At 34.7% G+C, this 23,216-nt stretch overlaps 2 protein-coding genes across 2 annotated transcripts in view; one reads left to right on the top strand and one right to left on the bottom strand.

Annotated features, from left to right (window-relative positions):
• Window positions 1–5,432, top strand: part of Ccdc73 (coiled-coil domain containing 73) — a 128,125-nt gene extending 122,693 nt beyond the window's left edge. The window contains exons 16-17 of the mRNA XM_071616315.1: window positions 591–724; window positions 5,223–5,432. Coding sequence (XP_071472416.1) covers window positions 591–724; window positions 5,223–5,432 — 344 coding nt within the window. The remainder of the gene's footprint in view (window positions 1–590; window positions 725–5,222) is intronic.
• Window positions 5,433–5,840: 408 nt separating this feature from the next.
• Eif3m (eukaryotic translation initiation factor 3 subunit M) lies at window positions 5,841–22,459 on the bottom strand. The gene is made up of 11 exons (XM_027936449.2): window positions 22,351–22,459; window positions 19,031–19,163; window positions 18,041–18,179; window positions 17,638–17,761; window positions 17,385–17,479; window positions 13,375–13,458; window positions 12,409–12,508; window positions 11,748–11,829; window positions 7,490–7,633; window positions 6,488–6,548; window positions 5,841–6,031 (listed from the first exon to the last, which is right to left on the bottom strand). Exons 1-11 carry the CDS (start codon window positions 22,390–22,392, stop codon window positions 5,911–5,913), a joined length of 1,125 nt encoding a protein of 374 aa, XP_027792250.1. The 5' UTR covers window positions 22,393–22,459; the 3' UTR covers window positions 5,841–5,910.
• Window positions 22,460–23,216: the final 757 nt, after the last annotated feature.

Here is a 23,216-nt window from a genome sequence, read left to right on the forward strand (position 1 = left end):
TTCTTTCCTCTTAAGTTACATTTCAGTTATATTAGATATTAAGGAGAAATGTCTAGCATTCTGTAGAAATTGAACTTGTAAAATACTCATTAAATACTGTTATCTTCTAATTTTTACTGTTGATTTATTTAACCTGTTTATTAAAGTCACTGATCTCTTTTTTAAATAGCCTTTTTGAGGGCTTGTTACTACAACCAGTTTCTTCAAATTAGTTTATCAATCTGGCACTGAGCTTGTTCAAACTTAAAATGGTCATTTTATAAATGTTTATGTGTGTGTGGGCAACGTAGTAATGGGGGAAGGGAAGCTAGTATTTTAGTTGTTTTATTTTAGAAGGTATTTATACCACCTTATTTTTTTATGTGAAATTATAGTGATTAGGTCTTATAAAGGAGCAATAATAAAATCTTGTTTTGTGAAATGAAATGCTTAGTGTAAGAGGAAAGTCTAGGAAAACTATAAGATTCATAGTAAAGAGAAATTGTTGCTTTTTAAATACAAAAGCACAGGATGAGAGAGAAAGTTCAGTCACTAAAATGAGTGCCTAGAGAATAAAATTCAGTTGTTGCCATTTCCTCTTTGTCAATCAGATACTACCACCATTAACAGAGTTGCTGACACTTTGAATAACTGGAGTATCCATCCAGATCCCAAGGGAGAGCCCAGTGAAGAGAGGAATGCAACTGCAAAGACTTTTTATGATTCCTCTTTTCCCACAGAACATGTAAGTCAATTAAAAATATTGCCGAGCAGACCTTAGTGAGCTAATTCTACAGATATGTGTAGAACTGTATGCATCTGGATGCTTTAAGACCTAACTGATCTCCAAAATAATATCAAGAGGGCAACATGGCACCATTTTTCACAATTAAGGTTGATAGAAAACAGCAGGAAAAAGTCACAGTGTATAAATCAAATAGATACAATCCAGCCTGTTTGGGGAAGGAGAGGATGAGGCATCATACTATGTACTTGTACTTTTTAGTCACTTAAGTTTAGAAATAGTGACATTTTAGTGTTTAAGTTTTATAATAAAGACGCTTAAAAATAAGCTAAGCAAGTCTAGTTTTTAATAACGCCTTATTTAGTTTATATTATCTTTGGAAACAGAAAAAAATAGAATACAGTGTAAAAGTATAAAATATCCATAATGTGATGATAGTAAGTATGAATGTATATACTGAAGTTATTTGTACAGCTCATATGGTTCCCAGGAGTCCATTTGTCATAAAGAAAAGCAACTAACTACAGCTGACAGGTTATTTGGTTAAATTTATTAAGTTCTATATCTTGTGCAGAACTTTAGCAAAAAGTCTGTACTGTTCAAGTCTTAAAAGACAAGTACAACTGACAAAGATGATCTAAAATGTTATTTATAAACAACCAACTGCACAATGAGATTTTAAAGTTACTGTATATTTTATATTTGAGAGACAGCTTTCTCTTTAGCATGTACAAAAAAACCATAGCACTAACACATCCTTAATAAGTAACAACTTTTAACAATGTACTTTATTAATTGGAGAACCTCAAATGAGATAGCATAATTCTTATTTGGCAGAGCTGAAACAAAAAAATCAGATCTGTCCTTTTTCTTCCTAATTAGTTATATATGACAGCAAAATGCATTTCAACTTTTCACATTTTAGAAACTGGAAAACAGCAGTCTAATTTCAGGTTGGTGTGTACAAGTATGTATTTATAATAGAGATCAGTAAATCTGGCACTGGAAAACCTAGGTTCTGGTCTTGGTCAATTGGATAAGTCAGAGTTAAAGCAAAAAGGAAGCTAGAGAGCAAAGCTAGATACCCTGTTGCTAATTAGATCAAAACCACAATATGGGCTGGGGTTGTGGCTCAGAGGTAGAGCGCTCACCTACCATGCGTGAGGCACCAGGTTCAATCCTCAGCACCTCATAAAAAAATAAAAACAAAGATATTGTGTCCACCTATAACTAAAAAATAAATATTAAAAAAAAAAAACACCCCACATTCTACCTTCAAACATCTTAGGGGATGATGAAAAATTCACAATTTCCTTCAAAGTCCATTTTTATAAGTAACCTAATATGGAAGTTCTTTGTGTCTAATTCCTAGTTTTCTTCCTGCAATTAATGTTATTTTTAAAAATTTACATTTGTAGAATTTATAACCTTTTGAAAGAAACATTCCCACAACATCCTGTAAGGTAAATACATTCTTTTTTCTATTTTGCAGATGAGGAAACAGTGATATAAAAAGTAAAATTATTTTCCAAGGTCATTGAGACATTATCTGCAGTGAATCTATGCTAGATGTCTTGGCTCTTAATCAAATGTTGAATTACGCTTTTTCAACTTTCATAATAGAAAAATTTCTTCTCAAAAATACTGGTACATGGAGCTGGAGTTGTGGCTCAGTGCTCTAAGCACTTGCCTAACATGTGTGAGGCACTGGGTTCAATTCTCAGCACATGTAACATGGGACAAAATCAAAGTAAATCTTCCTAGTAAGTTAAAACAGTACAGCAAAGCTACACCCATTCCTTTACAAATGCTGCTTCTGCACTGCAATGACAGGATTAGGCAGTTGTGAAAAGTCTACAAAGCTCAAAATATATATTATCTGATTCTTGGCAGGGAAAAAGTTTGCCAAATCTGTTGTAAATGAACACAAATGAATTTTGTATTTATAGCCAGAAAAGGAAAACAATTTTTATGTTTTAACATTTTTATACACTCTTCACACCAATTTTGTTAAATTTAGGAGCAAATCCACTTTTCCATATGGCTTTAGAGCAACTTGAAAAGATACAATTTTTTTGTTCTTATTCTTGGATTTAGGTTGGTAGTGTGCTATAATCTTATCACATCCAGGAATGAGGATGGAGAGAGGATTCAGAGCTATATATTTTATTCATTCAATTCTGAGGCTGAAATAAAAGGACTAGTACCAAGCTAGGGGAAATGTTAAGGGTAGGAGGTAATAAATTGCTAAAAAAGAAGGGAAAGAGCAAAGAAATGTGCCAACATGTGGAACTAAAATTATTGCAGTTGGCGGTAGAAACCTCTTATGCTATATAGGACAGGCTAAGTGCAAAAAACCTTAATCAAGCATTTTGGGCCATTTAATCACACAGCTCAACAATCATTTGACTTCAAGATTAGATTTAGATTTTACCTATCTTTCCTTATCTTGTCTATCATATGGGTCACTTAGAATCCATTTTGATCTGATGGAAGTATATTGAACACATATTATCAGACCATTATCAGAAATATACTCATCTATGAACATGTTTATTCCATACTACTCATTCTTTCCAGTAATAGCATCTGGGAGGTAAAAGAAACTGATGAGAAAACTGAGGACCATAAAAATTGGAATGACTTGTCTATGGTCTCTTAGTGACCTTGACCCTTTTCAAAGAACATTAGCAATTAGACAAATACAAAAGTATCAACCCCAAAATCAGAGGCAAAGCTTAGAGGGGACTGGTAGAATTTTTCAGGGAGCCAAACAGAGCACTCTCTTAGGGAATGGTGGTTAAATTCTAACAAACATTTAAGCTCATGTAAAAAATATTTCACAATGAAAATGATGTTAATGCCACTTTTACCAATAAAACTGAAAAAAGTTTTTTTTAAAAAAAATTTTCAGTTGTAGATGGACACAATAACTTTTTTTTTTTTTTTTAATCTTTTAGTTGTGAATGGACCTTTATTTTATTTATTTATATGTGGTGCTGGGGATCAAACCCAATGCCTCATGCGTTCTAGGCAAGCACCCTACCACTGAGCCTCAACCCCAGCCCTGGAAAAGATTTTAATGTAAAGCAATACTCAGATTTTTGATAAGAATTTATGAACAAATGATACTAATTATAGCCTGATCTACAGTTTCAGTGTCCAAAAATGGATTAAATATGGAACAATGGGACAGAAACATCTTCTTAAAAGACTTTAAAGAATAGGAGGAGGGCTGGGGATGTGGCTCAAGTGGTAACGCACTTGTCTGGCATGCGCAAGGCGCTGGGTTCGATCCTCAGCACCACATAAAAATAAAATAAAGATGTTGTGTCCACCGAAAAACTGAAAAATAAATATTATTAAATATTAAAAAATTCTCTCTTTAAAAAAGAAAAAAAAGAACAGGAGATGATAAAATGCTTTTCAACACAGCTATGTAAACTGATAAAAATATGATCTAAGTCTAAAAAGATCAGTACATTTACATCAAAATATGTAATGGTGATTGGGATCTTAGGTGATTTGAATGTTAACTCATATTTCTAAAATACTCATTATTTCCCTGATAATAACAAAATAACACAGTAACTATTATCTTAAAGCCATTTAATATTCCCTTTGAATAGAAGATTTTATCTAGTAATGTATGTGAAGACCAAAGATTCTTTTCCATGAAATTACCTCAGTCTTATTTTTAAGAGGCATAAACTGCAAATAATGTAAACATTCAATTGAAGAATTGTACAGGGACTATTTTGCAGCCACTTAAAGAGTTATTCATGAAAAATTTAAGACCCAGAAAACTGCTCACAGAAGAAAAGCAAAATAGAAAATTCTACAGAACAATCAATATGCTAAAACCAGAAAAAAGAATGGCATAAACAATACCCAAGTATTGACAGGTTTCTTTGGGCAATGGATTAATGATTTTAAGTTTTTTTTTTTTTTTTTTAAATACTTTTGTCCATTTTCTGAATGTCCAGTATTTTATCAGGGGGAAAAAAATCTTTAAAACAAAAGTTATTTTTTAAACACAGTATAAATATGGCAGTTTAGTTCCTGGAGACATGCCAACTTCAAAAATACCTCATTCCTCTTTCCTGTTTCTTCAACAATAGTACACTGAAGCATGAGAGGAAACATGAAAAGGCAGTTTTTATAGGTTGTTTCTGTCTGAATTTTTATTTTCTCCTAGCTTTGATGAAAGACATTTGAAAAGGATATAGAAGATCAAACTAATTTTTACCTCATAATTTTTTTAAATACCTTCCACCATAAACTCAAGACCTTTTAGAAAATAATTGTGGTATCCTTGGAATATCTTATATTTTGAAGAGGTACTATATATTGTATTGTACCAATATTATTAAAGTAATTGTAAATCAGCATGAAAACCTTGGCTTTTATCATCTAATGTAATTGCAGAGGCTAAAAGGATTCTTTATAAAAAGTCATTTGTAAAATTTAAATGGTAAAACAGACTTATCTTTCCTAGGTCAAAGCAAAGCCTCTGCTTTCCACTGTGCTACAAAGCCATTTTCAGGCAATCAAGGTCAAAGATGCTCCTGATCTGGCTGCCCTTTCTGGTATCGACAACTGGAAGAGCCTCATGACAAATCAGATAACTGAAAAGTTTTTAAGCTTAGAAAATGGCAACCAATTCAAAAAAAGAAAAGCTGAAGAGATGTTTGAAAAGATAGATTAAGTGAAGTTAACAGATACTTTCAGTAGTGAAATGAAACTGGAACACTGGCACGGTTATTACCAGAATAAAATAACTTACACCTAAAGCTTTACAGTTGTCTTCCAACTTTGTTTCTGTCGTTATTAAAATTGTATGTTATCTGGTTCTGCAAATAAACCATTTAAGATAGCTGCCTTTATTTTGCAGTTTGCTCTTAAGCACCCAATTAACTTTAACTTCAAACTTTTGTCTTCCCTTCTCTATGTATTTCTTTCAAAGTGCTGCTTGTTCCTTTAGTATTCTTCCTTACAGAACTTAGGTCATTATATATAAAAAACAAAGTGACCCTTTATAATGTGTTACTTTCTATCCTCTGGGTTTGTGATTTTTCTTTAGAATTGAGACAATAAATGCCCAGACTAGTCAAAATTTTAGTTTATAATGTTTTACTAAGGTTTTGATTTTTCTCCCCAAAGAACAAAATTATTTACATTAAAATTCAGGTATCGGAAAGACTCAAAAGGCTGTTTTTCACTTTGTTCAAGTTTTGTTTCCAGGCATTAAGTGTGTCATACAGTTGTTGCCATTGTTGTTTTCCAAATGTCCGATGTGTGCTATGACTAAAAATTGAAAAATTAAAAACAATGCATTAGTCAACCTTTTATCCTCTGATATTCTTTTTATAACACTCACAGTTGAATCTAATTAAAAGCAAAGTTAAGTATAAGGCATGATTTAGATTTATAAGAGAATTTTAGACACTTATTTTAAAAACATCTTTACCACACTGATCTGAAACCTTCTATTCTCCTGAACAACTATATAAAGCAGACACAAAAGTCATTAGTATTCTAGCCAATGCTCAGCCATTAAATGAAATGTGCTGGAAAATAGGACTCTTTCATTAAATAAGCTAATCACATTCAGTCTGAACTTTAATAAAATTATGATAAATAGCAACTATTTAACTACAGTCAACTGATAAGAACACCACCTTGGTTCTCTAAACATTTAAATGAAATAATCAGAACAAACTAAATTGTTCTACAAAATGCTGCAAGTATTAAATGTCTTACCTGACAACTACTTTTCTCTGAGTCTGATCAATTTTGCAGTAGACCATTTTAGTTCTTACCGCTGGAAAAAAATATATATATATATTTTTACATGATAATGTTATATAGAAAATTTCAAGAAAAACTGCTAGGGTATGTCCAACTGGTCATAATAAAACTTTACGCTGTTAACCAACATTATTTTACAAACCAACTCTTTGAATATAATGAGCAAACAATATGATGTAACAAAGAGAAAGGTTACATACACCCAATAAATATTCACTAACACAGTTTGGGAGGGCAGGGTTGGCACTTGAGATAGAACCCAGAGGTTCTTTACCATTGAACTACATCCCCAGTTTTATTTTGAACCAGGGTCTTGCTCATTTGCTGAAACTGGCCTTGCATTTGTGATCCTCTTTCCACTGGGATTACAGGCTCAGAGTTTTTATTAAGATTCTAGTTGTTCTCCCTGCACTTATATATGGTGGAAAAAAATGAACTTCCTTACAAGATATTACTTCCTTATATGACCACTGGAGATCAAGATCATTAGAAGAAACAATACCAATAGTTCTGTACACTTATCTTAATTGCACAATCCCCTCAATGTATAAACTTTGAAAGTTCAGGGAAAAAAATTCCTGATTAACAGTTAAACCACTTTATAATACTACTGTCAGGGAAAGAAGGTTCTATTTCTACACTTTGTTCCTATTAACCATTTCCTTTTTGTAATAACACCTGGTCTCAAACGTAGGTGTTATGCTAAAATCTATGCTCTTAACCACAACACTACACTGCCTAAAGGACTTGATTCTATACAATTTCAGGAGCTAGAACATCAAAACCCACATTATTTACATACCTACTGAATTCATTCTATTACAAATATACCTAGTTGTTTACTAAACATACACATTTGCAACAAAAGAATCTAGCTTCATCTGCACAAGGCTCATTTCAAGATCAAAATCTTACATTCCACATAGAAGAAATAAAATGTTCTAATTGCCTTACCATCAATAACAAAGGCTTCAACATCATCAGCTCCAATTTGAAGTTCCTGCTGCATTGTATCAAAAGAAATTTCTTTATTTTCCACTGCCATTCCCATAAAAGTAAGTAGTCTCATTTTTGCCATATTCTGTTCATGTAAAAGGCCTGAATAAAGATAGTGAAGCCTAATAAGTATCCATACTAGTTAAAGACCTACACAGTTTAATTTTGCAGACCACAAGGTGACCCTATAATGAAGTCACTGCCACAGGTGACTGATAGGTTCAAAGTTAAGAATGGACTATAAATAATGAGGCCCTGGAAGTTTTGAACATTTCACATTTTTTATTTATATATTTTAGTAGATAAAATCAAAATACATTTCATAGTTAAAGTACCTAAGCTTATTTTCACTATTAGTTATTTAAACACACAGGATTCCTTACATATATATATTAACTTGTTCTGTGTCACTGTTACTAGTAAATGTGAATTTTAAATACTTTCATAAACATTGTCAGTTATAAAACATTCAATTTCCCTTCAGGTTACTTTGGATTTAATACTTACAAATGAAAACCAAAATGTGCTTATCATTTAAACATTAGAGGCCAATATACTTAGTTAATAAAATTAAACCATACCATTAGCAGTGATACTTGTTCTTTATAAAGCTGAAGTAGAAAATAATTTAAAAAATTCAAATTTTTAAAAAACATTTTTTTTAGTTGTCAATGAACTCTCTTTTCTTTATTTATATGCGGTGCTGAGAATCAAAACCAGTGCCTCACATACGAGAGGCAAGCGCTCTACCATTGAGCCACAACCCCAGCCTGCCTTTTAATTTTTAGTAAAATATGCCGTTATACTTTATTTGGATCACAAACAACTGTTAAGCCTAGAACAAAACTTATCAAGTTTTAGTCCTGATGCTTTTACTTTACAAAAAGAAAACCAAAGAGCAAAGACATTAAAGGACTTATAAAGTGGCAGTTTCAGACCCACAAAATAGTTTCATTTACAAAATACAGGACAGCTGGGTTTGGTGGCAAACACCTGTAATCTCAGCAGCTTGGAAGGCCAAGGCAGGAGGATCACAAGTTTAAAGCCAGCCTCAGCAACTTAAGGAGACCCTGTCTCAACAAAACAAATGGGCTGGGGATGTGGCTCAGTGATAAAGTGACCCGGGGTCCAATCCCCAGTATGAAAAAAAAGACAATACAAAATAATTTGCAAATTCTAGTTACCCAAATTATAAACTGGTCCTAAACAGAAGAATTAAAACACAAGTATCACATATACTTGTTTTGATAATATATTAATAAAAACAAGTTTCTAAAACTTATCTTGAGTTGTTTTCATGTTCCTTTTCTTTGAACTTTCAAATTATGTAAACTCAGTAAATAATTATGTGCCCTCTACTAATTCAGGGCCTAAAATCTGTATTTAAAAAAAAAAGTTATTTAAACACTCCATAAATAAATTTGAAATTTATAACATTCATACATTAGTAGAAGACTAGGGAAGCCCATTAATATAGGGCATGATCATCTATTAATTAGCTGTAATTATGATGCAGGCTTCCTATTTGGCACAGATTCAACAAAAACATGATCATCATAACTCAAACGAATGAGGTACACAAGTAAGTATTGCTAACTGGGTTTAATGGAAATCTACAAGCATCAAAAAATCAATTAGTGCACATTAACCCTAATTAACAAATGCAAATCAGATGCTGATTAACTTTCTGAAGCAAAAAGGTAGCAACTGAATAATACCAGATTACATGTGAACATGTTAGGGCAATTCAGTTGACACAAGACAATGATACCGTTGGCCCAAGTGGTGTCAGCATTAATAAAAAAACGTTTTGACAAACAGATGCTACCTGTGGCATCTGGACATTTGTAATCTTTCAACTATAATAAATGTCTAGCAATACATCTATAAAACACAAATTTAATAAAATGTTTTCTCAAAAGCATCTTCTATAAACAAATATCTAATATAGAAGAAAATTAATAGGTATACCCAAAACAAAAGCAAATTAGGGAATTTGATTTCCAGTTAGCACAATAAAGTAATATATTGGGAATTTTTTCCTATCAGAGAATACTGGATTCTCAAAAATTTCTTAACATTCCCAATTCTTTGGCCATATTGTTTCCTTGCAATACGATGAATGATAAAAACCTCCTTATATTTCTAAGATATTAACCAAAATACTCTTTAAAATCAAGGTTACTGCTACTCTTTGTGCAGTTACAACCTTAGCATAAGTGAAAAAATCTATAGAGGAATGAACTATTTCTAAAATGAATTATATAAAACCAGTATCTTACCTATGAAAACTTGTCTCTAAAAACATCTCATATTGATGATTAAAGTCATTCATTGCTTTGTAAAACAAGAACCATACTTTATAAAGCCTTTTATACCCATTTTAAAAATCAAACTCTTAAGCTGGTGAAGTAGGAGTTAAAGATGAGAAGGAAGTCATGCTTTGTTTCATAAAACTAGAATACTACTTTCAAAGAGTAAGTCATGGTGTTCTGTGTCATATTTCATTTAAAGTTATAAAAAATCTAATTTTATGGAAACATTTATTCATTACTAATATGTCAAAACCTTAATGCAGTAATAAAAAAATGTGCATCATTGAGCAATTTCTGCATTGTCACTGACCCTTGTCTTAAAATGCTGCAATATAGAAAACGCAATTTTAATGCATGCAATAGCTTATGAACCAGTGCTCCTTTGAAACAGTCAATTACACATCAATGGGGGAGTGTCAAAGTGTTAATTACTACTCCTTTTGCCTTGGTGCGTAAATAAAGAGGTTGCTGACATTAACATTCCATCACACAGCTTCATGCCACAAAGCAAATTAACTGGGACAGAATGTGGTTTTCTGGGTCTACTGCACCTGGCAAAGCATTCTACACACTTTTGCATCTACTTAATCTTGGTGTATTTCAAATGCCTATGTTTGAATAAGCCAATCTTCACCAATTCTATTGGCTGCATAAAATTTATAGGTGATAGGAATTACTGATTAGTAAATGGAAAGCTAAGTGTAACCAAGTAGATTATAAATGTACTCTTCATCTATATCTCAAACAACCAAGATGTCTAATAATCGATGTTAATATGAAACATATAATTGACCTCTAACATATTTTGATTATTGCCTAAGAGGATATCAAATCCCTGTAGTTGCATAAAGCTGTCAAAAAACTGGTACTTTTAGGACATTTAAAATCTGTTCAACTGCAGGTTTTCTAAGTATTCTCTTTATAATTTTATTATTTAAAACATGCTCCAGAAGAAAATTAAAATACTGAACATACATGGGTTTGCTCAAGAGGATAAGGTTCAATTCAATTTGGCAAACATTTACTGAATTCTGATGCATTCAGACAACAAAATTCAAAGATATAAATCAGATTTCTTATGCTGTCTTCATAAACTGAAGTTAACAAAGTTTCTATCATGTAAAATCACTACGTATCCATTTTTAACTCCCCAGAACTAATATATAATACATAATTATACATACAAAATATAAGCAATGCTATTATATACTTTTGTAGTTTAAATTTTTTTGACAGAGGAGGAATCATAATCCAACCACAAAATACATAGTAGAGGGGAAAAAACATTTTCTCCTACAATTTTGTAACTACATCTTTAAAAAGTTAAAAAAAGAAATAAAAATACAAATTGCCGCACATCTAAGGAATGAAGAGTTCTACAAATAAACAACCTTTAGCTTAATGAAGTGCCTTTCATCACTGAATTTTATCACATACTTCCAAAGGTCACCATTATGATCAAAGTCATGGTGATCCTTTTAGTTACTTTGCTGCTCCCTCTCTCATCCCAATTTTAAAAAACACCCATTATTAATGGAACCATTTCTATCTGAATCTCTTCTAAGCACCTGATTCCTGCTAGAACTTGGGATAGTAGAGCTGGAAGGGCCTCAAGTTCAACAAGCCCAGGTTGTCTGAGCAGGCTTTCACGGTCTCCTTTATGGGTTTTCATGCTCTCTTGTCTATTTTTAAAATCACAAATGCCATCTTATATACTTGGTTTCTAGTTACCAATTCATTCTAAATAATCTTAAACTGTCTTGTTGTTCTATCAAGCTTGCTAGGGCCATCTACAGATAAAATTGTAACCATAATTTGCAGGATCTCACAGAACAATTATGTTCAGATATGACATGTTATATCAAAGGAATATGTTCCAACCTCTATCCCTCAAAACTTACCAAGTGAATCAATGAAGTCTTTATTATTCTGATAAAATTTGACATAGGATGCCAACTTTGCACTCACAAAAATGGTTAAAAGCTGAGAAAAAAAAAAAATTATCAAGATAGAATCAAGATTTATACTCAAGATACTTTTTAAGACACTGACTCCTAACAATAAAACTTCACATTTCTTTTAGTGTAAAATATCAATGTTTCATCAAATTACCAAACCACTTCCTTTCATATGACTCTCTGTTAAAATGAAACAATCAGTAAATATAGTGAGCTCTAAATTATCAATACTGAAAGATGTTGGTTAACATTTGGTAGAGCCCAAATGGAAAATAATCCAAAAAATATTTATACTTGCACTTTAAAGTATGTTCATGTGTTTTTAAATATCAGACTTATCTTCCTATTTGGGGCTAATGACACAAGAAATTAAAAAAGAAATGTGTATTATTGAGGTCTATAATGGCAAGGCTAAGTTAGGAGATAAATAAGGGAGGAAGAACAAGACTGTATGTAGTGGTTAGAGAATATCAGCCTGTTCCTGATATAGAGAGAGTAACATCTATCCATAGTCAAGTTCATTAATGAAAGAAAAAAAAAATACGGCTGCTTCAGTATGCAATATTTAGGAAACGAAAAATTTTCACATTGAAGAACTACTTACATCATGAATAAGCTCGCCTTCCAAGAACTTGACTGGTTTTAAAGTAAGAAGATGGTCAAAAAGAAATGCATTTGGATCTTTCAATGCTCGTACAATACACCTTAACCAGAAAACAAAAACACAAGCTCAGAGTTTTGACATGGTTCTTCACTAACTTTTTTTGCAAGTCACAAAATGTATTTAATTCAGTAAGTTAAGAGTCCAATGTATACACCGTTAAAAATGGTATAGGAAGGGATTTTAACAGATCAATATTTTTATCAGGTCTGTTTTAACATAATAAAAAAAAAAGTTGTGATAAAAAGCTGAAGAGAAAGAACAATGGTAAGCAAATAGCCAACAGAAGCACCTTACCATGTGCTAGAAAAGTGGTTTACAAGCATATCTCATTTACTCTGAGAACAATGCACTGAGACACAATATTACCTTACTGTTTTTTCATCTTACTGATGAAAGAGGCTCAGAAAGAACAAGTGCTAATTAGAGGATTGAGTAAATATTTGAATTCGGGAGCCCCGTCAAAATTTTTTACCACTATCTACTCTGTTTAACAACTCCTACCACTGTACATGTCCATGTGTAGCAATAACTATTCTTATTTTTACTTGTTAAAGCTAGTACTAAAGCCCTTCTCATTTGCAATGTCCAACTTTAAGCAATTAATTCATCAACTTTTCCCCACTTACATGACAATATTAAGATAAACTGACCCAAGACTAGATTCTAGTTCTTGGGTTGGAATCATTACCCCCTTACCAGCAAGATCCCATATACACCAAGTATATACATACAATTTATGGTTCTTCCAAAACCCAATCTTGAATCTGAATATCAACATCAGAACCACCAGGAAACACATTATTGAATAGCTTTGGCTCACTACTGGTTGCAGACATGATTTCAGAATCATGTAACTCAATAATCCAATTTGCCTCAGGCCCTTATTATAACAATGTTTAATGTTACCTGTGGGCATCAACTCGAGCCTGGGAAGCATTGTCTTCCGTGTAACTTCCAAGCAATTCCACCATGACTTTTGAAGCAGCATCACTAAGGAGAAATACTGTTTTAGGAATATGAATGCATCATAACTGTCATTCCTTAATTAAAAAATATACACTAATGGCAGGCCCGTACTGATGATATATACGTGTGTGTGTATAAATGGTGACCAAGAAACACAACATAGTCCCCACCTATTAAAAAAAGCCATGGAACTTTCCTTTTTGTAGGAAAATCAGACAACCAAGGAAACATAATATGTAAGTGTTATGAAGGAAATATAAGGTGATGCAACAGAATAGGGCAGAAAGCAGAGTGTATTTTAGAGAGCATGAGCAGGGCAAGGAAGGTAGGCTGATATTGAAAGGATGTAAATATCCCTTTAATGTTCTTTTCTTGGGTGTAATAAAATCTAGGGGTGGAAGATGGGGGTAAGATGAATTTCTAGGCCGAGAGAAGACCAAGTATTATAAATGCCCAGGGTGGGGCTGGGTTGTGGCTGAGTGGTAGAGCACTCGCCTAGCATGTGTGAAGCACTGGGTTCAATTCTCAGCACCACATATTAGTTAATTAGCTAATTAATTAAAGGTCCACTGACAAGCAAAATAAACGAATAAGTAAGTAAGTAAATAAATAAACAAATGCTCAGGGTGGGGAAAAGGTTTGGTGTGTCCCAGAAACTGTTAGTACAGTATGGCTATTGAGCCAACATCAAATATTTAAGTCATTCTACTCAAGATCATCTTTCAATTAAATTATCACTAAAGTTACATAGATGATCACATTACCACCACAAAAAAACATAAAATAATTAAATGCATTCATTCAACTTCAACTCCTTGGAACTACATCATTTATCTTTAAAACTTTAATGGTACTCCAAAATTCTTTCAAAATCAAGGTTTCTTAAGATGCATAAATATAATAATAGGATGATTAAGTGGTAGTTAGCCTTTTAAATACAGTGATAGAACTATAAAAATTCAAAGGGAAACTAAGAAAAACCACGTTCTACTCATTGTTAATTACCCTTTTATATACTTTTATAAACCACATTAAGAATTTTGCACTTCCTAAAGAAAATAAAACCTAAAAAATAAGATGAAATTTGTTTCAGAAAAAAATTCCTGTGGTTGTACAATGCAATACAGGCCACTTTGAAGACTACTGAAACCACCCAGAGAAGCAATGATGATGGCTGGTAGAGACAAAATCACTGCAGAAGCAGAAATAACCAGATGTGGTGATAAAGGAGATGGAGAGGAGGGAATTGAGGATATCACTAAGTTTTCTTGCTTAAGGAAATGGTCCTGTCATTTACTGAACATGAAGATTTAACTTAGAGGGAGAAAATAATAAATTCATTTTGGTCACATTGTTGGTGACACCTTTGGACACATCCAAGTGAAAACAGAAAACAGTTGGACGTATAGATCTGAAGCTTAGAAGAGTAGCCAGCATTAAAGACATGGATTTTCATTTTGTAAGTGACAGAAGCCATAGATGAGATGATCTAAGAAGAAAGAACAGACTGAGGAAAAGGTCTCAAGCCAACATCTTGAGTAACACCAACCTTTAAAGGAACAGAGGAATACTAATTTACAAATGTGTCAGAATGAAATTCAGAGAGTCTGGAGGAAAACAAGGACAGTGGTGTCACCTAAGTGGAGAGAAGAGTTTCTGAGGGAAGGGGTACCATGGCCACATGCTACTGAAAGGTCAAGATGACAAAGAGTGCAGATGTCCACTGGACTGTATCTGTTCTTAAAAATGAAGGAACTGAAATTCAAATATTGGAAACTAATTTTCACATGTCTAAAAACTGGGAGTCATGTCCAAGCTCTTATGCTTGCTAAGTGCTTAAAGATCTGAAAAGAGGGAGTCACATGGAAACCTGGGAGAGTACTCTAGGAAAAAAAGCCAGAACCACAGTACTGGAGGTAGCTTTACCTTTTTACTCTGAATGAAGCCACTAGGGGGTCCCGGCTAGAGGGGAAACATAATCAATCTGACCTTCCACATTAAACAGAACTTTCTGGCAACTACATTAAGAACAGACTATAGAGGGACAAGGACCAAAAGAGACTGGGTAAGAGGCTCCTTCAATAATCACAAAAAGAAACAATGGTAGCTGAGACCACACAGTAGCATCAGAAGTGGTAAGAATGGTGGAATGTGATAGACATCATTATCCAAAGTACATGTAGGAAAACACAAATTGGTGTCCACATACTTTATATACAATCAGAGATATGAAAAACTGTGCTATATATGTGTAATAAGAATTGTAATGCATTCTGCTGTCATTTATTTTTTTTAAAAAGTCAAAAAAAAAAAAAAAAAGAAGTGGTAAGAAGTTAATTGGATTTACTGACAAATTAAATGTGGGATATAAAACAGGAGAAGTCAAAGATGAATCCCAGTTTTGGTCTTGAGCAACTGAAAGTATAAAAATGGTTTTGTCCTAAGTTGAGTAAAACAGAACTGGTTTAGAAGAAAACAAAAATCTATGGTTTACTTCTGTAGGTGTCAAATTTGAGACACCTTTTGAACACCTAAATGGAGAAGTCAAATAGGAATAACATCTGAAGTTCAGGCAAGAAACAGAGGGAAATAATTGAAAATCATCAATAAATAGATAATATTCATTTAAGGTAATGTACATATCTTTAAACTTTTCAACAACCCTGAGATAAGCACTAATATTATCACTTCTTCTTTGAAGTAGGAAACTAAGGCATAGCAACATTATGTCTCTTATTCAGGGTCATAAAAGTGGCAAAACCAAGATTTGAATTCCAGTAGTCTGACTCCACATGCACATTTAATAGTTGGATTAAAATACAGATTCTTTTTCTAATAGTTTTTAATGTTCTCCATTTGAAACGGTCTTTGGTATAAACTACTTCCTCTTAATACTGTACTGACAACTGGCTGGAATGCTGTCAGAAGCACACCAGCATATAAAAGTACCCACTATTTCTGAATGACTACACTATAAGGGCAAGAATCTCCTGCTTACTTTATTTTATGACAAAACACTCCAAATTTCACAACAAAAATATAACATTTCCTCTTCTTTTTGGTTTGCAAAATTCAGTTTTTTAACACAACAGAAAAGCCCTGAAAGCCAGGACAGAGAAATTTGTGCAAGAAAACTAAAATTAAAGACTGATTACTTTTCCTGAAAGTCTTTGACCACTATGAAAAAAGAGAAAAAGTAGGTCAAAAAGTTAGAATTATCCTTCAATAAACAAAAACATCACTAATTTTTAAAAATTGAGCCAAACATATCATTTGTAGGCATTCTAAAACTGAATATGCAGAAGAATAAATATTTGGGGCATAAAGTTTATGGGGTTAAACAGAAGCCTTAGAAACCCAAGATGTTGCCAAAGCCCAGCAGGTACTCATTTAGTACAGCTCAATGCCAAGTTTCATCTCAGGGTCATTGTTTATATGAGACTTTGTGGTAACATTTGATTGGTGGGCCCTCACCATCATTCAACAAAAGCAACAGCTCTATCCCTACTAAGACAACAAAGCATCATTAAATAATTTAGGCTAGGGGATGGGGCTATAGCTCAGTGGCAGAGTGCTTGCCTAGCATGTGTGAGGCACTAGGTTCAATCCTCAGCACCACATTAAAAAAAAAAAATACACAAAATAAAGGCATACTGTTCATCTACAACTACAAAAAATTAATAATTTAGGCTAATGTTTTTCACAGTTCTAGGATTAACAATTTTATCATTTTTAGAACAAAAGTAGACTTTGCTTTTTAAACAGTTTAAAGATGAGGAAAATCACTCCAATCTTTGCAGTGATCTTTTAACTTTGTAGGTAAATTTACAGAAATATATATTTTAACCGTGGAGAACAATAGAACAAAATTACTGGCCCTTCCTGTCTTAAAAAAAACACTCCCACCTACTTATACGCTTTTAAGTTGTAAGTTCATTACTCCTGAATACCTTTTCTTACAATCCACAAGTGCCTCATAAAGTAATCTCAAAAGGGTGTGTTTTTTTTCAGTGGTAAGATTCCAGTCAGAAATCCATTTTCTCACCTATAATGAGATTGGCAAAAGGAGGAAAAATTAGTAACACCGCTGAATATATTCTCACAATCTAAAAGACAATTTTTAGAATACACATAGCTTCTTCCTATCTTAGCTACAACATAAAGCTACATTTCTTGTAAGCACTATTACCCATAGTAACTCACTTGATCCAGCTCAGTTGGAATGTACTGGATGGCTCCACAAGATGCTGCCACTTTAATGAGGCTGCAGTACACTGTGTATCTTACAGGAGTGTTCTTATCCATTCCATGGAAAAGGTTGCTTAGCCTGGTTAACAAACAATAAACAATGTTTGAGATCAGCAACCATAATGTTAAGATGAGGTGATATGCTCTCACCACAAACCTGGAATCATACTATCAGTAACTTCATGTCACTAAGGAAGGAACTAGGGCAGAGAAAGGTTAAATGACTTGCCCAAGTTCACAGATAGTAAGAGACACCGCTGACAGTCAAGTTCCAGAATGCCTGTTCTTAACCATTAACAGGTAGTGACACATAAATAGCCCCTGTGAAAAACCAGACCTCTTTTCCTTCTTAACTTACAATTGCAGTCTCAGAGATGGGCGTTCACCTTCCCGAAACTTCACCAGCTTTTCACACAGGCTTTCAATCAATGCTTCCTGCTTGTCAGGTTCCAGGATCAACAGGAGGGATACCACACTGTTCATCACACTTTCCACATCTACGCAAGTATCAATAACACAACTATTGTGATATAATGTCTAGTTAAATGTATATTTCCAGGGTTTTAATATAACAAAAGCCACAAAGCTTAAGGACAATTTAGAAAGAGAAAACCTGGCTACTATAAAACAGTTGTCCTCAATGGACAGCAGCAAAAATATACTCAGTATGAGTTCAAACTGAACTAGCTCTTCTGCACAGCTAACATTCACAGAGCAATTTACACATCTTATTAGTGAGGAAGAAAATTGTTATCCAAGATTTGGTTTCTATTTTAGAAAAATAAATGAGTGATTTGCAAGTATCTATATGCATATTTTTTATTTCAACATTGGTATTATATTCAATCATTCTGGAAGTTATTTGTTAGCCTTTTGGTTAGGATGTTGTTTCAATTAAGGAAAACTTCATCTATGTGTAGAAAATTATTAAGAGATGAAAACTCTTAACTTTCTGGTTGACGGGCTTATTTTCAAGTTTCATAGAGATTATCCATATACCAAGTTTAATCTCTAAGAGATTTCGGAACCCACAATTTTTAAAAATTCCCGACTTTAACTCAGTACATGTGAAACTGGTCTAATAATTAAATGGCTTTTAGACTACTTGAAACGCTATCATCCCCCTCTTTGGCATTTATCTAAACCTCATGAAGAGCAAAGAGCTTCACTGTTTTTCTTCAGTTCCTTCTAAAATCACTAGCAGTTTGTGTGTGTAATAACATTCAAGGATTACACAATGTTAAAGGTTTTCTCAAAATTGGCTTGAAATGAAAAACACAAAATTAACATGAAAATATTTAAAGTAGGTTCTTTCATAATTAGTAATATTAGAAAAAATAAAACAAACCTTTATCATCTTCCTTCAGACAGACATCACAGGCTTCAATAATTTGAGCTAAATCTACATGAAGTCCACCTTCTGAGTTCTCTTCTGAGATCTCAGCTCCTTTAGATTTCAGATAAGCACGAAGTTCAGCAGCCTGTTGAATCAAATAAGATTGTCATAAGTCTCTTTTATGTGTATATTTACAAAGGTGACTATAAATGTCAAAATATAAAAACTCAAACCATCCTGTCCTACTTCCGAAAAACCAAAAAGCAAATACTATATTTAAGAATTAATTTACTTCAAATTATATTGAAGGACTTCTTCCTCACTTCTACCATAGGAACCACAGGATTCCCCCACAAGGCCTGTGGCCCCAGACACACTTGGCACCACAAGGATCACCTTCAAAGTCTCTTAAGTCACCTGTATCCTGTTAGACTTCCAATATATAGCAAAAGCTTTCTAATATAACCCAAAGGCCTTCCATGTGTGCATGTATATGGGGTGGGGGGCACAGAGAAGAAATTGATTTGACTTGGCAAATTCAACTTCTTTAGAAAGAAATGAAAATTTTATTGTTCTCAACTACATATATATACACACAGCTACTAGGAAAGTTTAAAACGTTAACTGGGCCAAGAGGGTAATCACTTGTTAATTTAATTTTTGAGAATCTATTTGAGACATAAATTTTGAGAAATGCAAAGATATTTTAAAAAGACATGTCTTTGAATATTGCCTCGAATAAAATGTATAAAACTGGACATAGGAGGTAACAAATCTCTTAAAAAAGTATCTGGGTGAGAAAGTACATTTGGACCAATAAAAACACAACTAAAGTACCACATTTAGTCATTTGGACATTTCCTATTTTATTTGTTTATTTATTTATTTATTTGCTGTGCTAGGAATTGAACCCAGAGCCTCATACATGTTGCTACATCCCAGCGCCCCCCCCCCCTTTTTGCCTAAATGCCTTGAAATTGTAATCCTCCTGCCCCAGTCTCTGAAGAAGCTGGGATTACAGGCATGCCACACCAGCTGATACTTAATAATCCTTCTCATTTGAGTGCTTAATATTCATGGTAGCCAAATATGAATGTAAATGGTTTTAAAGATAATAAACTGAAAAACTAAAACAAGCAGATGAAAGGATACCATTAATAAATGCACAGGCACCACATTTTCAAGACAAAATTATTAAAAAAAAAAAACCCACCTTGGTGTAGGCCATCAAGATTTTTTTAAATTTTCTTTTTTTTTTTTGTAGTTGTAGATGGGCAGAATGCCTTTATTTGTTTATTTTTATGTGGTGCTGAGGATCGAATCCAGTGCCTCATGCACGTTAGGCAAGCACTCTACCACTGAGCTACGGCCCTAGCTCAGCCATCGAGATTTTTAAACCCACAAATATGGTTTTTAGTAAATATATTAAGTTGTAGACTTCTCGGTGCTATTTTTTTGGGCAACACATAGTAACTTCATTTAAGAGTTAGTATTATAAGCAAGATTTAAAAAAAAAAAAAAGTTACCTGTCACCATATTAGAACAAAAATACCACTGGAAAGCATACTTCCCTAAGGAAAATATCTGGCTCAATCGAGAAAAAAAGGTGTTCTCAGCTCTGGGTACTAAACTCTCTCTATGAACTAATCAAGTTTACTCTTTTTATATCATTTTCACAGACCACAATAGTTGAGCAGCAGTACAAGACAAAGGAAAACAAACAAGGATTACAATTCCACTTTTTAACTCTAATCAAACAATTCGACTAAACCTGAAACCCTGAAACAATCAGAATATTTCCCTGAAAGGAATGGCTAGCATGAAATTGATGTATTACAATAAGAAATGGCACTTCATTTCTGAGACAGGGTCTCACTATGTTGATTAGGGTTCCCTTCAACCTGGGATCCTCCTTCCTTAGCCTCAGGAGAAGCTGGGATTATAGGCATGCACCACCACACAGACAGATATCAGACTCTGAAGGCTGATCAGTGACAAAAACTTCTCAATTCACAAATTCACTATGTTAGAAACAAGTGTCGGGGGCTGGGGTTGTGACTCAGTGGTAGGGTGCTTGCTTAAGACTTACAAGGAGCTGGGTTCGATCATTAGCACCAAATAAAAATAAATAAATAAAAAATAAGGTATTGTGTCCAACTACATCTTAAAAAAAATTAATTAAGAAGAAAGTGTCAAATGCTTTTTCATTAACCTAGCAGCGAATTGTTGGTATCGACTTCCATTACTAGTTTGTTGGCTTTTTTTCCTTTGCTTCACATCATTCTATCTGTGCTTAGCTCCCTCCTTATTTTTTAAAAAATGTTTGGTTGTCAATGAAGCTTTATTTATTTATTTATTTGTGGTGCTGAGAATGAACCCAGTGCTTCACACATGCCAGGCAAGTGTTCTAACACTGAGTCACAACACCAGTCCTCCCTCCACATTTTTGACCTCCCTTTTCATTTCCCCTCCTTTCTTTGCTCTACAGGGCTACAGGATCGCAATTCTATTATAGGGGAGCGGTTCACTTCTGCAATTCTATAGGATTATCTTATGCTATTAAAGGTACAGAAATCAAAATTTCCCTGTTAGCGGAGTAACAGGAAAAAAAAGATAAACTTAGGACTTCATTTACACAAAATTAAACAATGTCATTTCATGTTTAGTTTAGCTCTCACCAATTCAACTTATGTTACAGGTAAAATACAAACAGCACCATTGCATACCAAAGAACAACGCCATTAAGTAAACTTAAGTATCGGGATGTTTCACAACAGGTATGCCTCACAGCACATGATTTGGGGGTTACAGTACTTTCATAACTAGGATTAGAAAACCCTAGTCTAAACATGGAAAATGGGCCACCTACTCCTTTGTGACCGCACAATAAAATCTTTTAATTTTTACTACAAAGTTGTTTTCCCTTGAATCTGACTATAGTCAGATTCCACCCCACCCGCGCCCGATGTGGCTGCGCTGGGGACAGCAGCAGACCCCATTCTAATCAGTCAAGGAGTACTATGTCAGAACTATGTCACAAGGGACGCCAGCTGGGAGTTCGACGCCGACCAGGAAGCTGGCGGTGGAACGTTGGACCCCACACCGCGATCGCGGGTGGACCGACTGGTGCGACTCAAGACTAGAGACGCGCGCCCCTATCATATGGCCGCCTCCCTACTCGTACACGTGGGGGCGAGAGCTCCAGGTCTCATCCCCGGGGCCGGCTCCGTGGGGCGGCGTCCTGTCCACTCGGCCCAGTCTCGGCAGCGACTCGTTACACCCCTACGACAACCTCCAATTCCCACTAGCGACACTGTGGCCCGCGAGCACACCTGATCTTCCTCACTGATATCGATGAAGGCCGGGACGCTCATGATGAAGGCCCGGGAACCGAGAACGCTTCCCCAGCAAACCACGCCAACCGGAAAAGAAAGCAGAGCCGCGCGGCGGTTCCACAACTACTTCCGGGTCAGCCCAGCGCCGGCCAGGGCGGGGCGGAGGTCACCGAGATGGACGGGGCCAATCCTAGCGCGTATTCTTGCAGCAGCTGGAGGCGTGGCAGACGGATCTTGTGGGCGACACCCGCTGGGCCACTTCCCGCCCCGCCCCTAGCGGCCTCTGGTCTTCAGCGTTTCGTTGCTTCTTGGACGTCTAGTTATCTCTCCGCTGGCACCGCTCCGAATCCACCTTTTCTCTGAAATTTTAGGCCTGTTCTGCCAATGAAGATTACGTGTGCCAAGAACAGTTGTTATTTTCTAGCCCCGTCCCCTTCTGCCTACCAGTCAAGCGGGCCTGCCTCAGTCTATTCGTGGATCCTAATACGCTCTTGGCATTTCCGGGAGAGCCTTGGAGATAGGCGTCCGGTGCTAAGTCTGACATCCCCCCTTCAACCCCGCCAGTTACGATTTTCGATCTGAGGGAGCAGCGGGCAGGCAATGTCCCCTGTGATGGGGACAACGATAGTTTTCCAAGGAAGCTCCCGCGTGCAGCCTGCATTCCAGTGGGGACACACGGAATATAAACATTAGTAAGAATTAGAAAGGCAGTCCTAAGTGTCATCCTGCCTAGTTCTGTGGGGTGGAATCCTAGCTGCACCCTTGAATGGACGTATGACTTAAGGCAATTATCTAACCTCTGGATTTCTATTTCTTCTTGGAAATATGAGAGTACTTAAGTATTTACCTCATAGCATTGTTAT

The sequence above is a fragment of the Marmota flaviventris genome, chromosome 9 (assembly GCF_047511675.1).
Source record: "Marmota flaviventris isolate mMarFla1 chromosome 9, mMarFla1.hap1, whole genome shotgun sequence".
Lineage (NCBI taxonomy): Eukaryota > Metazoa > Chordata > Mammalia > Rodentia > Sciuridae > Marmota > Marmota flaviventris.